This window comes from Monodon monoceros, unplaced genomic scaffold (assembly GCF_005190385.1).
Source record: "Monodon monoceros isolate NGI ecotype Baffin Bay Population unplaced genomic scaffold, NGI_Narwhal_1 Super_Scaffold_13, whole genome shotgun sequence".
NCBI classification, from domain to species: domain Eukaryota; kingdom Metazoa; phylum Chordata; class Mammalia; order Artiodactyla; family Monodontidae; genus Monodon; species Monodon monoceros.
The window spans coordinates 79,635,545-79,648,343 of record NW_021703769.1 but is presented as its reverse complement, the minus strand read 5'-3'; the positions used below and the strand labels follow the sequence as shown (position 1 = coordinate 79,648,343).

The following is a 12,799-nucleotide window of genomic DNA, read 5'->3' as shown; positions in this document are numbered from 1 at the left end:
ACATGCAGAGTGCAAGGAAGGGAGGCATGCAGGGGAGACATGCAGAGTGCAAGGAAGGGAGGCATGCAGGGGAGACACGCGGGACAGGGGCTGGCGGATGTGCTTCCTGTTGAGAAGCAGACACCCCCCGTGAATGGAACCCTGCCATCCACGCAGGGTGCCCCACTGAGCCCAGGACACTGCACCCTTTATAGGAGAGACCAGCCCTGGGCCCCTGAGAACACACCCCCATACCTCAGGCACCCCCATTTTTCGACAAGCTTCTAAGAAACTCTCCACATTCTTCCGAGACTTGAGGGCACTGAGTTTTGGCTGGGGGTGGGTAAGAAAGGAAAAAGAGAGTAAGGGGGAGGCCCCAGGAGGCCCCGTCCCAACCCCTACTTCCTGCCTGGGCCCCAACTGACCACAGCAGGTGAGGGCACGTGAATGAAGGGCACGGAGCGGGGCCGCAGCTGGTTGGCCAGCTGACAGAGGATGACCCCATTGGCTAGAGCCTCTGCCAGGTCCTCGGGTAGGGGCCGCTGCAGCTGGGACTCAAGCACCTGGGAGGCAGGGGAAGGAGGGGGAGAGGTCAGGGTCAGCAGGGAACGCCCTCCTGCCCCTTCCGCGTCTCAGGGGAGGTACCAGGGTAGGCAAAAAGGCTGTTGAGGGAAGCCGGGAACCTCCAGGCACCACGCGGAGCCCAGGCTCCACCCACGCAGATCCCACCTCTCATACCTGGCGCAGCTGAGCCATCACCTCCTTTTCGTCCAAAAGCTGGGGGGATCGCCGAGGTCTCAAGACAGAGTCTGGTGAGGAAGGGCCTGGAGAGAGAGGAGGGTGTGGGGCCGCCTCCACTACGCACCATCGACTTTGCAGCCCAGTCGCAGGGTCTGGCACCCACATCACCTGCCTCTGCGCTTGTGGGGTTTTCAACACAATGGGACAACTGACCAGAGAACTAACTCCCAGGCCAGAAGGGACGGCCCCATCGCCGGGGTTAGTGCTGGATTAGCACCGCGTTAGTACTGGGGAGGAAGGAAGACCCACCTGAGCTGCTCTGAGAGGAAGAACGGAAGAGGAAGCTGTTTGGTCTCTGAATGGAGCTGAGCGGCCGGGGAGCAGGTGCGGTCACTGGGGGCCGGAGCCAGGGGGCAGGAGAAGCATCCCCTCAGTGTCCTACTCCTCCCTCAGGCCACCAGGTCTCAACCCCCCCTCACCTACACAGGCCCACACCCTCCTCCCAGTGCCGCCATCCCACCTGGTCCTGCTGTAGGAAGGGGCTCCTGGGAGGTGGAGGCGGGGGTGGGAGCACCCTGCCCCCCCGAAGCTCCCAGCTGGGTGGCATTGGACTTGGGCGTGCCGCTGAGGAGAGACAGAAGGGGAATCGAGGGGATGCTCAGGGGAAGGGCGTGTAAGGCGAGGACCGAGGGAGGCGGGGTCCAGGAGGACACATACTTGTAGGTGGCCTGAGCTGACGAGGCGGCAGCAACCCCGCCAGGAGCCCTGACCCCCAGCTTCGGAAAACTAGAAAATGAAGGTGTGGGGTCAGCAGTGCCAGGCGGGGCTCCGCCAACCCCGAGAGGCAGGGAAGCTCAAGAGGCCTCACCGCCAGGGCAGCTGCTCCCACGCCCACACCTGTCCTTCCTTGGGGAACCCCACACTCCACTCTGCTGCTGCTGCCGCCGCTCGCGCTCCTGCCACAGCTGCAAGGTGTCTGGGCGCCGCCTCTCCTCCCCTGCCGGCTCCTCCCGCCTGCGGGGCCGAGGCAGGATAAGAGGTGGAGCGGGGCCGGAGGAGAGGACAGGGGGGCGGGCGATGCAGTAAGGGGAGGAGGCGCCGCCTCAGGTGGCTCCGGGTACCTGCTGCTTGGTGCCCTCTCCCCATCCCCTGCCACAGGGCTCGATTCTGGTGGCCGCTGCTCCTGAAGAAAGAACAGCAGAGGGGCTGAGGGGGTTCCCCGAGCCTACACTGGCTCCCCTCCTCCAGCTCTCTCATGGTGGATGGACAGGCGGACGCGGGCTCCCCTCACCTCGCCAGCACCTCGCTCTTCGTCCTCCCCAGGGACGTGGCTGTCGATGAAGTCAACCTGCTCAGGGTCTCCGTCAGCTGGAGAGAGCAGTGCGCGTCAGCGAGCCAATGCGGGCGTTAGGCCCTCGTCCGTGCCCCGCCCCCCGGCCCCTAGCCCGTGACCGCGCTACACACCAGAGCCATCCTCCCGCCGCTCCCTGGGTCCCCGAGGCTCCCGGGCCAGCTCTGAGATCCGGAACGACAGCTCGGAAAATTCATCAGTTGACTGTAAATGCAGAAACGCAGAGTAGGAGACAGCCTCTCTGGAGTCCCGGGGCCCATGGGGTTCAGGGCCCCAGGCTCTGCTGCTGAGCCAGCCCTCCCTGCGAGATACTTGGGCGAGCGAAGGAAGAGGACTCCAGCCATCACCAGTCACTCTGAGCTTCAGAGGTAGTAGGCGAAGGGTCCCGGCTCAGAGGTTCTCCCCTGGGGCTGAGATCCCCCATGATCCTTGGAAAGGAGGCCCTTACCTCATTTCCAGACCACCTCTTGCTGCCACTGTCAACGCTGTGGAAGCCTGAGTCCAGCCCTCCGTCGTACCGACGTCCCGGAAACAAGTCCTCAGCGGGGCTGGGGCCAGCCAGGGAGAGCTGGTCAGCTCCATTCTGGGCAGCAACCCCGTCATCCGCCCTCCGGAAACCATGGGGTCCCTGGTGCTAGGAAGGGGTTTAAGTATCCAGGGGCTTCCTTCCTTCCCACTTGGAACTTACCAGGGGCTGAAACTCGGGGGGCGGGAAGGGGCCAGGTCCCCCAGTGCAGACCCCCCGCGCCGCCCAGCCTCTGTTGACAAATACTTGAAGATGTGAAGTTTCCCCTTCAGGCAGATCTAGATGTGGAGGCGCATGGGGGGGGTAGTTAGGGGAAGAGAGGGAGGCCTCCCAGATCCTGCTTGGCTACCAAAGGGACCTATGCCCCCAACTCCTGCCCATTCTCGGGCCCGTCCTCACCTGGGCAGGCGGGCTTTGCAGGGGGTTGCTGTCCAGCAAAATGACCTGCAGGTGCCTGAGGCGGCAGAAGGAGACCGGGATGCGGGAGACACGGTTACAGGAGAAATCCAGGCGGACAAGAGGAAGGTCTCCCAGCTCTGGCGGTGGGTGAGGGAAGAGTTAGAAGCATGCCCTGGGGCGGGGCCTTGTGCTCACTTCCTCTGCCCCCTGCTCTGGCTAGTGGGTCACCCCTGGGGCCGCCGCGCCTCCGCCCTGGTTGGCTGAGGGCACTCCCCAGGACCCACCTCCCTGCTCCTCTTCCCGCTCAGACCAACTTCAGCTGCTGCCCACCCCACGTGCTTCCCTCGCCTTGTCCTCCCACCCCACCGCCACTTCCTCCTTCTCAAGTGTCCATCACAGGGCCCAAACCAAGCTGTGCCACCGCGTTGCTCAAAAGCCTTCCAGGATCTGCAGGCGGGGCTTCTGCGGGTGAGCGGGCTGCACCGTGCACAAAGGCACGGGGAGAGGGGGCTGCTGCGACCGTACAGCGCTCCACTAGCCAAGCCCTGGCCCACCCGCAGGAGAGGGTACCCTTCTCCACTTCTCAGAAAGGCACAGCTGGATTAGTGGTGCCCCGAGACACAGAATAAGAATAAAAATCACTGCTCTGAAAAATTTCACGCCAAGCTGGCAGGTAATCCCCGTGTCAGTGTGACACGCTAGCTCGGAAGTGTTTTCTGCCGCTGTCATGGTTCGTCCGCTAAACTGCACCATCGCTGTGTCCCAGAACATGGGCATCAGCAAGAACGGGGACCTGCCCTGGCCCTCGCTCAGGAACGAATACAAGTATTTCCAAAGAATGACCACAACCTCTTCAGTAGAAGGGAAACAGAATTCGGTGATTATGGGTAGGAAAACCTGGTTCTCCATTCCAGAGAAGAATTGACCTTTAAAGGACAGAATTAATATAGTTCTCAGTAGAGAACTCACGGAACCTCCACAGGGAGCTCATTTTCTTGCCTGAAGTCTGGATGATGCCTTAAAACTTACTGAGCGACCAGAATTAACAAATAAAGTGGACATGGCCCGGATAGTGGGAGGCAGTTCTGTTTATACGGAAGGCACGAACAAGCCAGGCCATCTTACAGTATTTGTGACAAGGACCATGCAGGAATTTGAAAGTGACACATTTTTTCCAGAAATTGATTTGGAAAAATATAAACTTATCTCAGAATATCCAGGTGTTCCTTCTGATGTCCAGGAGGAGAAAGGCATTAAGTACAACTTTGAAGTATATGAAAAGAACAATTAATGTGAAAGTGTTTTCTGATCTATTTCAAGCCTCCTCCTCCCCCCGAAAAAATTATGTTTTTTTTTGTTGTAGAGACTTTTGTTGACTTTAGATCTGTGGATAATTATTTCTAAGCAAAGTACTTTTATTCCCCATTAATCTTAACTAGACTGTATCAGATACCATCTGTGAAACATTTCTTGCTGTAACTTCCTGAATGCCCACCAAGAGTCAAGAATAGGTGAGCAGCACCTGCCTAGGGCAGAACGTCTACCAAGACAGCCCGAAGTGGGAGAGCGCCCTGGCAGCATGAGCTGAAACCAGAGCCCATAGAGCTAGGAGCTAGGCAGATGGGTGCAAGGTCAGAAATGTATTATAAACAGAAGAGCTAGCATTCAGTTATTAGAATCAGATCAAAAGAGGGACTGTGAATTACTTTATATCACACTTCTGAAAAAAATTCTCTTCACTCAGACCAGGAGTCAATAAGTTGAAAAATCCAGGATATTCCACAGGGATAGTAAAGAGGCAGGTACAAGACTACCTTTTTGGTGGTTAAAGGAGAAGGTCTGAGACCTTAAAAAACTTTGTTTCTGATGTTCAGTAAGATTGTATGGGATGTTACAATGATAGAACAAGAATTGGCTGCTCTTTACAAAAAAGAATAATCTAATATCAAGCATAATGGCTAAACTTAAAAATTCAAAGAGCTAATAAATTGAGAATGAATATTGCTAGAAACCAAAATTAGCAAGTTAGAAACTAAACTTCACAGAATTAAAAAATGAAAATTAAAACATGTTTTACCCAACACGTTAGCAAAGATTCAGATTAAGTATCCAAAAAAAAAAAAAAAGCATTTTCTGCCTTATAAATTGGTACAACCTTTTTAGAGTGTAAGTTAGCAACATCAATTAAAATTCAAAATATTCTGGGTTTGGACCCAGAACTTCCACTTCTAGAAATTAATCCTGAACAAAGAAATGGACCCAGGAGTATTTGTTGCAACTTTTTTTTTTCAAACTTGGAAACAGCCCAAATGTTGATTAATAAGAAATAACTAACCAATATGTCTATAAAATGTAACGTCTACAGCAGTTAAAAAGAATGAAGTACTGACAGGAAAATGCCAAAAATTGCTAAGTAAAAGAAAGAAATTGTGTATAATACTCAAAATGTTTAATAAATGTTCATGTATGGGGAAAAAGAAAAAAAAAAAAAAGAAAAAAATCACTGCTCTCTGGTCAAGCACCCCTCCCCGGTTAAGGAGTTCATGATCTGGCTCCGCCCATGTCTCGCACCTCGCTGCCCACCCTCACACCACATCAGACAACCCCCTTTGTTCTGGGCCTCTCCACATGCTGTCTGCTCAGGTAGGAGAACCCCATTTTTCTGTCCGTGCATCTTTCAAGGTTCAGCTCAAGGGTCATTTCTTCTATGAAATCTTTCTAAACACTAGGTTGGAATTTATTGCTCCTTCCTCTGGGCCCCCAGGGCATTTTGCTGGGGTCTCTTTTACCACCCAGAGAGAGCCGTGATCAAATGCTTATTTGTACCCCTACTGTCTTAGAAGGAAAGAAGGAGTGGGGGGGGAGCCTAGAGAAAATGGATGGCCACCTGACTCCCCTCTCTTGTTCTTCAAAACCATGGGTAGCATGGCCCCAGCCTTCCCACCTAGCCTTGGCTTGCCTTTCTAACCACGTCTGTGCTGGACCTCCGTGCTTTACACACAGGGCTGCTTCTGCCTGGGTTGCAGAAGGATGGAGAACTCTCCTTCAAAGGTCAGCTCCTGCTGCACCTCTGGGCTGACTGAGGCCTTCCCCAGGTCCCTGAGCAGAGCCACACGGCTCCCTCTAGCCCCTACGGCGCTAAGTTTCCAAGTTTCCTGTTCTAGCGCTTCCCTCTGCTTGTCTCTCCCCATTAAGCCATTAAATCTTAAGAGTTGGCCCCAGATCTGAGTGACATCACTCACATCTACCTGTTCCCCACCTAAAACACAGGAAACACACACACACAACAGTGCTGGCTGAATAAAGGAAGGTGTGCCTGCTTTGGAGCAAAGGCTATCAAGTGTCGGGAGCATCACAATTAGCCCGTTAAAATGGGGTTGCCTGAGCGCCAGCTCACTGGTTCAGAATCTCTGGGGAGGCAGCACAGGACCTCACCTGACTCAGGTTTTGAGAGCTTCGTGGGCGCTAAATGGTGACACTGGGTGACCTTGAGGGCTCCTCTTGACTGTGAAATTCTACAGGGTGCCGATGCACTCACCACTCCCCTTCCTGTACCCTTCCCCAGATTTGTCAAGCACGGCTAATAACCCATGCTTTGCCAGCCTCAGAGGGTTGCTGGTCAAGAGCAAAGAAAATTTACAGCGTGTCTCATGCATTGCAAAACGCTGGGCAACTAAGGCATTATTTTTCCTTGAAGATTCCTTGTCTGTGACTCCTCCAAGGTAGATACACAGACACAGACACACACACAGACACACACCCCTCCAGTGCTTCCTTTCCCTCACCATCAGGCAGGGCGCTGAGCTGGTTCCTCCGAACATTTAGATCCCGCAGGGAAGGGAGGCCACACAGCTCCGCTGGGAGAGATGGCAACTCATTGCTGCTCACATCCTAGAATGAGGAAAGAAGTAGGGAAGGAGCCACAGACCCCAAGCATCAGAAACTACCTCCTGGACCTGGCCGCCTGCTTTAGTCTCGGCTTTTCCCCTAGGGTGCATCCCTCCTTTTCCTGCGCTCCCCCGCCCCCCAGAGGTCCCTAGTGCCTGGCTCATCAGTCCCTCTTGTCACCCTGCTCCCCATCCTCACGAGCTGCCGCAGGCTTCCCAGGGCGCTGATGTCGGGAGGTAGGGCCCCCAGTTTGTTGTTGCTGACAATGAGTACTCGCAGGGGCAGCTGGCAGATGTAGGGCGGCAGCGATGACAGCTGGTTTCGGCTGTGGGAGGGAGGAGGGCAGTGGGCTCACCCTCCAGGCATGGCGCTGTCCTTTCAGGGTCACCGGGAGGGTCACTCAGGGTGCCGTTCACTGGTACTTGGGGCCGAGAAGGACCACCCCCTACCCTGCAGTGGCCCTGCCTCCCTACCTGAGGTTGAGGTAGGTGAGAGCTGTGAGATTCCCCAAGGCTGGGTTCAGGCATCTCAGACAATTGTGGTAGAGGCTCAGACCCTCCAGGGACACCAGCTGGCACGCTGCCTCTGGCACCTCGGGGAACCGGTTCCGGGATAGGTCTAGGGGAAGCAAGTGTCAGTGGAGAGCTTGCAAAGACCCAGCCCTGGACAGGAAGACCTTGAACTTCCCCAGAGCCAAGGAATCAGACCTATAAACCTGGACCCTCTGGAGCGAGAAGAAAGCCTTCCGTAACCTGGAGCCCATTCCAAGCGTAGCCAGGGCGGCAAAGGGAAGGCAAAGGCCTTGGGGTCTCTGGGCTGGAGAAGCCTAGACTTGGGGGAGGGGGGCGAGCCACGAACACCATCTTCAAACGCACAAATGCAGGGCTATCCTGTAAGGGTGGCTGGATTCTATAACTCTTGTGGTTTCTGTTGTTCTGTGATGCCTGGAGAGGTGGAAGGCAAAGGTCATAGGAGAAGGTTGGTGCTCCAAAGGAACTAGCAAGGTGATGGGCTGGGAGGTTCAAGGTAAGAATATGAACAACCCCTGGGGGACACGACCGAGAAAGCTCACCCCTCCTAGGCGCCCTGTCTCCCAACCTCTACCTATTTTCCACCAAGGGTTATTATAGCCTGGCTCTAGAGACCTGACACTGGCCACCGGTTTTTCACCAGCCCCTGGGATCAGCAAGCCAGGCCCAAGGGACTATGAAGTCACAGATTCCCAAGGACCTGGAGAGAAAGGCAAGTGGACCAAGCCGGAGGTGGGAGGTGGAGTCCCAGGCACACCTTCCTCAGAGCTGGCCTCCTTCCTGCCCTCTTCCAGTCTCAACGGCCTGCTTCTACTTCCTCTCTCGCTGACCCGGACTTCAGACCAGCTCCTTTGCCTCGAGTCTTGGGCACGGGCGAGGAGTGGAGAGGGTGGAAAGGACGGGAGAGTCTACTACCATCCTTTTATCTCAACCAGCGGCTTGCTAGACCAGTGCAAGGCGTCCAGTACGGGGTTCCTGCCAGTCTGGAGGCTCTCACTGCTTAGACTGCTACAAGCCCGGGTCTCTGCTCCCTCTGTCCAGCCTGTATTGGGAGAGGCCCAGGGCCTGCTGGGAAAGTCCCAGGGAACAGAGCTTGGGTGAGCTTCTTAGAGGGCCCTCTCCATGGAGGCGCAAGCAAAAGCCGAGGGGAGGGGAAGCGGGGGTATATCCCTCAAGGAAATGAGTCTTGTGACAGGAAATGAAGTAGAAATAACCTGTCAGGTTCTGTCTCTGGGCCCTGTATTTACCAGGGCGGACGACAGCCTGACGCCCCAGGAACCCTCTCTGCTCCCAGCCCTGGTGTGCACAGAAAAAAGACCTGTCACAGGAGAAGACAGTTCCAGAGAGGGTGGGAGGATGAGATGCAGCCCTCCCCCTCCACCTGCCCGCTTCCTCTGCATCCACAAATGTGTGTGCTGCACGCGCATGTGGATGAGGGGGGTGGAGGGCAAGCTGTGTTGGGGCGGGCCAGGGAGCGGGGGCAAAAGCTCAGAGCGAGTGAGCGGAAGGGAGCGGGGCTGGAGGAGCGGTGCACAGGAGGCACAGGATGCGGTCTGCGAGAGAATGAGCTGCACTTCTCTTTTGTGAGAGCAGCCCTTCCCCCCACCTCAGGATTCATCCTACTATCGGGGCCCGGGGACCGAGTCCAAGGGACAGCAGGGACCTGCGCCACAGCACACGTGCAAGGAAAACGTTGGTTCAGAAAGAGCTGCGGAAGCAGGAGGAGAGGTTCCACAAGATTCAGTCAGCAGAGCTGAAGTTTTTAGTCCGTCAGGGTTGAAGGGCAAGGAAGTGTGGAGAGCAGGGTATGGGCAACAGACTGGGTTCCTGTCACTTCCTCTTTCCACCCCAAGCTACAGGCACCCTGCTTGGGGAGAGGGGCCGGAGGAGAGAGTTCTGGACGAGAGAGACCCACCTGGCCTAGAACCTGGGCCCTGAAAGGACTGAGGATTCCTGTGTGGAGAGCAGGGTAGAGAGGGGTTCTCAGGAAGCTGGGATTGTCCCGCTTGCCCTGGAGAACGGGCTGCACCCTGAGCCGGAATGCTGGGGGAGGAGGCGGAGAGGGGGTGGGAGCTGGGAGGGGGCCCAGGAGGTCTTGGGAGTTTTCCCCAGGAGTCCACTCACACAGACAGAGCCCTAAGGAAGTAAAGAATAACATTTGGTCTTTGTCAAAAAACAAGCAAGGGGGAGGGGAAAGGGAACAGACGGCAAGTGTCACACAGCTGCTGAGGCCAGTCTGGAGCTGGGGGGTTAGGCGGCTCGGGGAGACTGAGAGGGACAGCAGTGGCTCCCGGCTGCCCTGAACTCATTCGCCGAAGAGTGGGCGAGTGAGTTTACCTAGCAACCCAAGACAAGGGGAGTGGTTTCAACTGGTTCTCTCCAGAACAGTCGAGGAAAGAGTGTGCATCGGCGCCCACTAGAGTGTTTGCAGGTGAGCAGGCACCTGCTAGGGGGGCAGTGCCGTCCCAGGGCAGTGTCATCAGGCGGACACTCTCATCCAGCCCCAAGTCCCACCCTGGGCTCGGCTGGGGTGGGGCTTTGGGAATGCAGTCCTCCACCCCTCTTCCAATCCCCACCCCCCAGCTGCCAGCCTAAGGTCAGAGTTTGCCTCCTGAGCAGCTGAGGCCTGACTCACTTGTCACAGTGGAGTCCCTGCACCCTACCATCAACAGACACCAGGGTGGAGGGAGCATGATTAGAGGGACCCTGTGGGTGGGGGACTAGGAAGGACAGTTGGACCGTCTCTAGCTTCCCAGCACTCCTAGCTGGGAGATAAGATTTCCTTCCTTTCAAGCAGCTGCCTCAAGTCCCTCCCCCGTGGGGAAAGCAGAAACTGAAATGGGAATTCTAGGGTCTCTGTGAGATCACAGGCTCCACAGTGACCTCACACACGCAAGAAGGAGGAGGAGTCGCAGATAAAGGAGTCAGGGATAATAGGAGGAAGAGCTCGCGGAGAAAAGAGTTGGGGGAGGTGGGAGATTTGCTTTTTTCCCACAGGCTGGCTGGGGGAAGAATGGAGAGAGTCAGCGGCCTTAGGGGGCGGGACTACAAGCAAAGGAAACAGAAACTTGGGGCTGTCAGGGGCAAACGCATGGAAGCGGGGGCCTGGGGCTGCTCTTATCTTTGGTGGAACGGGGGAAAGAGTTGGAGACTAAGTGGAAAAAGAGAAAGGAGTCATGGGGGGGGCTCGTGAGGGCTGCTTTATGGAACGATCAGAACTGAGGTTGAAGAGATCACGCAAATGAGCCAAGCAGGTGAGGGCCAGGACCATTCTACAGGTGCGCAGATATGCAAATAAAGAGAAGCGGGGCGGGGTAGGGGGGCGCTCACGACGCTCGGCCAGATTCTTGAGCGTTCCGTGCAAACCAGAAAAGCGCTCATTGTCTAGTAGTTCTTAAGGTGGGGAGGGGGTGGTAGCAGACTTATGCAAATCAGCAGAATCTAGAACTCCGACGGCCAGGTGATGGAGCGGGCCAGACTCCCGGGCCCGGGAAGAAACAAGCGAGGGGCGGGGCTATGCAAATGAGGGTCCCGGCCGGGCTCGGAGCCGGGTGCACTCACCAGCCTGGGTGATGTCTGACAGGTCGTAGCTGCGGGCCGCGCCCCGGGGGAAGTGCTTCAAACGCCGGTTAGACAGGTTCAGGGTCCCGGTGGCCACGGCCTCCTCTAGAGCCCGCTCTGCACTGCGGCTCCCGGGCAGACCCGGAGACCCTGGAACGGAGGTCGTGGCCGCCGCCTCCTCACCCCCGGCGGCAAGAGAGGCCGCTACCGCCGCCGCCATCCGCTCCCGGCGGCTCCCGCTGCCTGACTGACGGGACCGGCCGTCCCTCCTTGCCCCTCCCCCTCCTCGGAGCCGCCGTAGTCGCTTCCAGGGGGAGGAAGCGGGCTCAGGGACCCGACGGACCAATCGGGATCCCGAGACGCGTCGGAAGTGGCTAATCAGAACCCGCCGGCGGGGTGGAGACGCCGGCGCTGAAGAGAGGCGAGAGAAGGGAGGGGGACTAGAATAGAGTGCTCGCCAACGGCCTACTCTCCAGGCCGGCCCGCCCCGCGCAGCCGCATCCAATCACAAATCTTAGGAGTGGAGATGGAGCCAATCAGGTCCAATCAGGAGGCGGGGACGTCGGCCCTCCACTAGAAGGGATAGAGGCCGAGAAACGCAAACCCTGGTCCTCTTCCAACGAAAACCAATCGCAAGCCAGATACAGGCGAGTGACTGTAAAGAAGGCCAATTAGACCCTCCAGAGGGAACCTGGCCCGGCCTCTTCTCTGAGGGACTGCTCTACCTACCAATAGCATGGGCGAGAAGTCTGTCCCTTCGCTAAGGAGGAGATGGGTGAGCTAGAACTTTGAGGTTGAGGTAAAGAATGTGAGTGCGGCACGCTGGGCTGGCTGGAAGCAGTGCAGGGATTGCAGTAGTGTGTGCGAGCTAGACGTGTTAGGGAGCGAGCCAGCTTTGCGGGCGCCAGGGCGACCGTAGGGATGGGGGGAGCGGGAGGCAAGGTGATGCCTGAGGCTAGTGTACAGGGGGTCGTTGCAGCCGAAGGGACCTTGGATGCCATTCTGGCTGCGGAGACCGAGGCCCCGCGACAATCTTCGGAGTCCGGGCGAACCTGTGGCTTCCCAGGGGCTGGAAAGGCCCAGCTCAACGCCTCGAGGGAGGGTTAAGGGAGACCGGGAAGGCCTCGAAAATACCGCCCGGCCTACACCCCTGCCCAAAGGAGCGCGCCTGGGCAGGAATTGTGATGATCAGACCTGGGGGGTTAGTCTAGAAGGGACCACCCCACCTAGAAGAAGTCCTCCGTTTTACAAATGAGGAAACTGAGGCGGAGGGAAGTCGATGAGCTGTCAAGAGCAAACAGCAGGTTACTGAACGCTCACACTAGAAGCCAGGCTTCCCCCTGCGTCAGCTTTTGCGGTGGACTTTTTTCTGTTCGTACCCTCTTCTTTGCCTCCCGAGGTGAAATGGAGTGGATCAACGGGACCCAGTTACAAGAGGAAGCTGCAGATACTTGCTCCGTCTGCTGAGAGATCTTAGCATCCTGTTAGGTGGCATAGGACCTAATATAATCCACTTCATTGGTTAATAGTTGCCAAGCCACAAATAGCTGAAGGTTCTTTCCCATAAGTCACATCTCACACGTTGACATTCCGAAACGTTTATCGAATTATTAAAATTCCATCCTACGTGTCCCAAACGAGCTGTTTACTAGTCCCTCTGAATAAGGGAGTTTGATTGGATGGTTGACCGTCTTTTAGCTAACACGGAAAACAAATGAGTCTGTAGTACTATGCAGCTGAGGGTTGGTTGTCCAGGCCTGGATTCCTCAGTTCATGGGAGAGCCAGCTACCCCTTGGATGGATTGGTGTAGATCCTCTGCCCCT

At 56.5% G+C, this 12,799-nt stretch overlaps 1 protein-coding gene and 1 pseudogene across 2 annotated transcripts in view; one reads left to right on the top strand and one right to left on the bottom strand.

Moving 5' to 3' along the window:
- The window catches only part of LRCH4 (leucine rich repeats and calponin homology domain containing 4), a 12,861-nt gene extending 1,443 nt beyond the window's left edge, over positions 1 to 11,418 (bottom strand). The window contains exons 1-17 of one of the 2 annotated variants that reach the window (XM_029221714.1): positions 10,976 to 11,418; positions 7,358 to 7,502; positions 7,083 to 7,209; positions 6,782 to 6,887; positions 2,997 to 3,133; positions 2,760 to 2,875; positions 2,520 to 2,619; positions 2,185 to 2,275; positions 2,012 to 2,088; positions 1,842 to 1,903; positions 1,618 to 1,734; positions 1,438 to 1,506; positions 1,241 to 1,344; positions 1,030 to 1,113; positions 718 to 803; positions 405 to 542; positions 235 to 312 (exon numbers count right to left, since the gene is read on the bottom strand). In XM_029221714.1, coding sequence (XP_029077547.1) covers positions 235 to 312; positions 405 to 542; positions 718 to 803; positions 1,030 to 1,113; positions 1,241 to 1,344; positions 1,438 to 1,506; positions 1,618 to 1,734; positions 1,842 to 1,903; positions 2,012 to 2,088; positions 2,185 to 2,275; positions 2,520 to 2,619; positions 2,760 to 2,875; positions 2,997 to 3,133; positions 6,782 to 6,887; positions 7,083 to 7,209; positions 7,358 to 7,502; positions 10,976 to 11,195 — 1,857 coding nt within the window. In that variant the 5' untranslated portion in view covers positions 11,196 to 11,418. The remainder of the gene's footprint in view (positions 1 to 234; positions 313 to 404; positions 543 to 717; positions 804 to 1,029; positions 1,114 to 1,240; positions 1,345 to 1,437; positions 1,507 to 1,617; positions 1,735 to 1,841; positions 1,904 to 2,011; positions 2,089 to 2,184; positions 2,276 to 2,519; positions 2,620 to 2,759; positions 2,876 to 2,996; positions 3,134 to 6,781; positions 6,888 to 7,082; positions 7,210 to 7,357; positions 7,503 to 10,975) is intronic. The other variant, XM_029221715.1, reaches the window with a different exon arrangement.
- On the top strand, positions 3,152 to 5,035 carry LOC114894725 (annotated as a pseudogene).
- Positions 11,419 to 12,799: the final 1,381 nt, after the last annotated feature.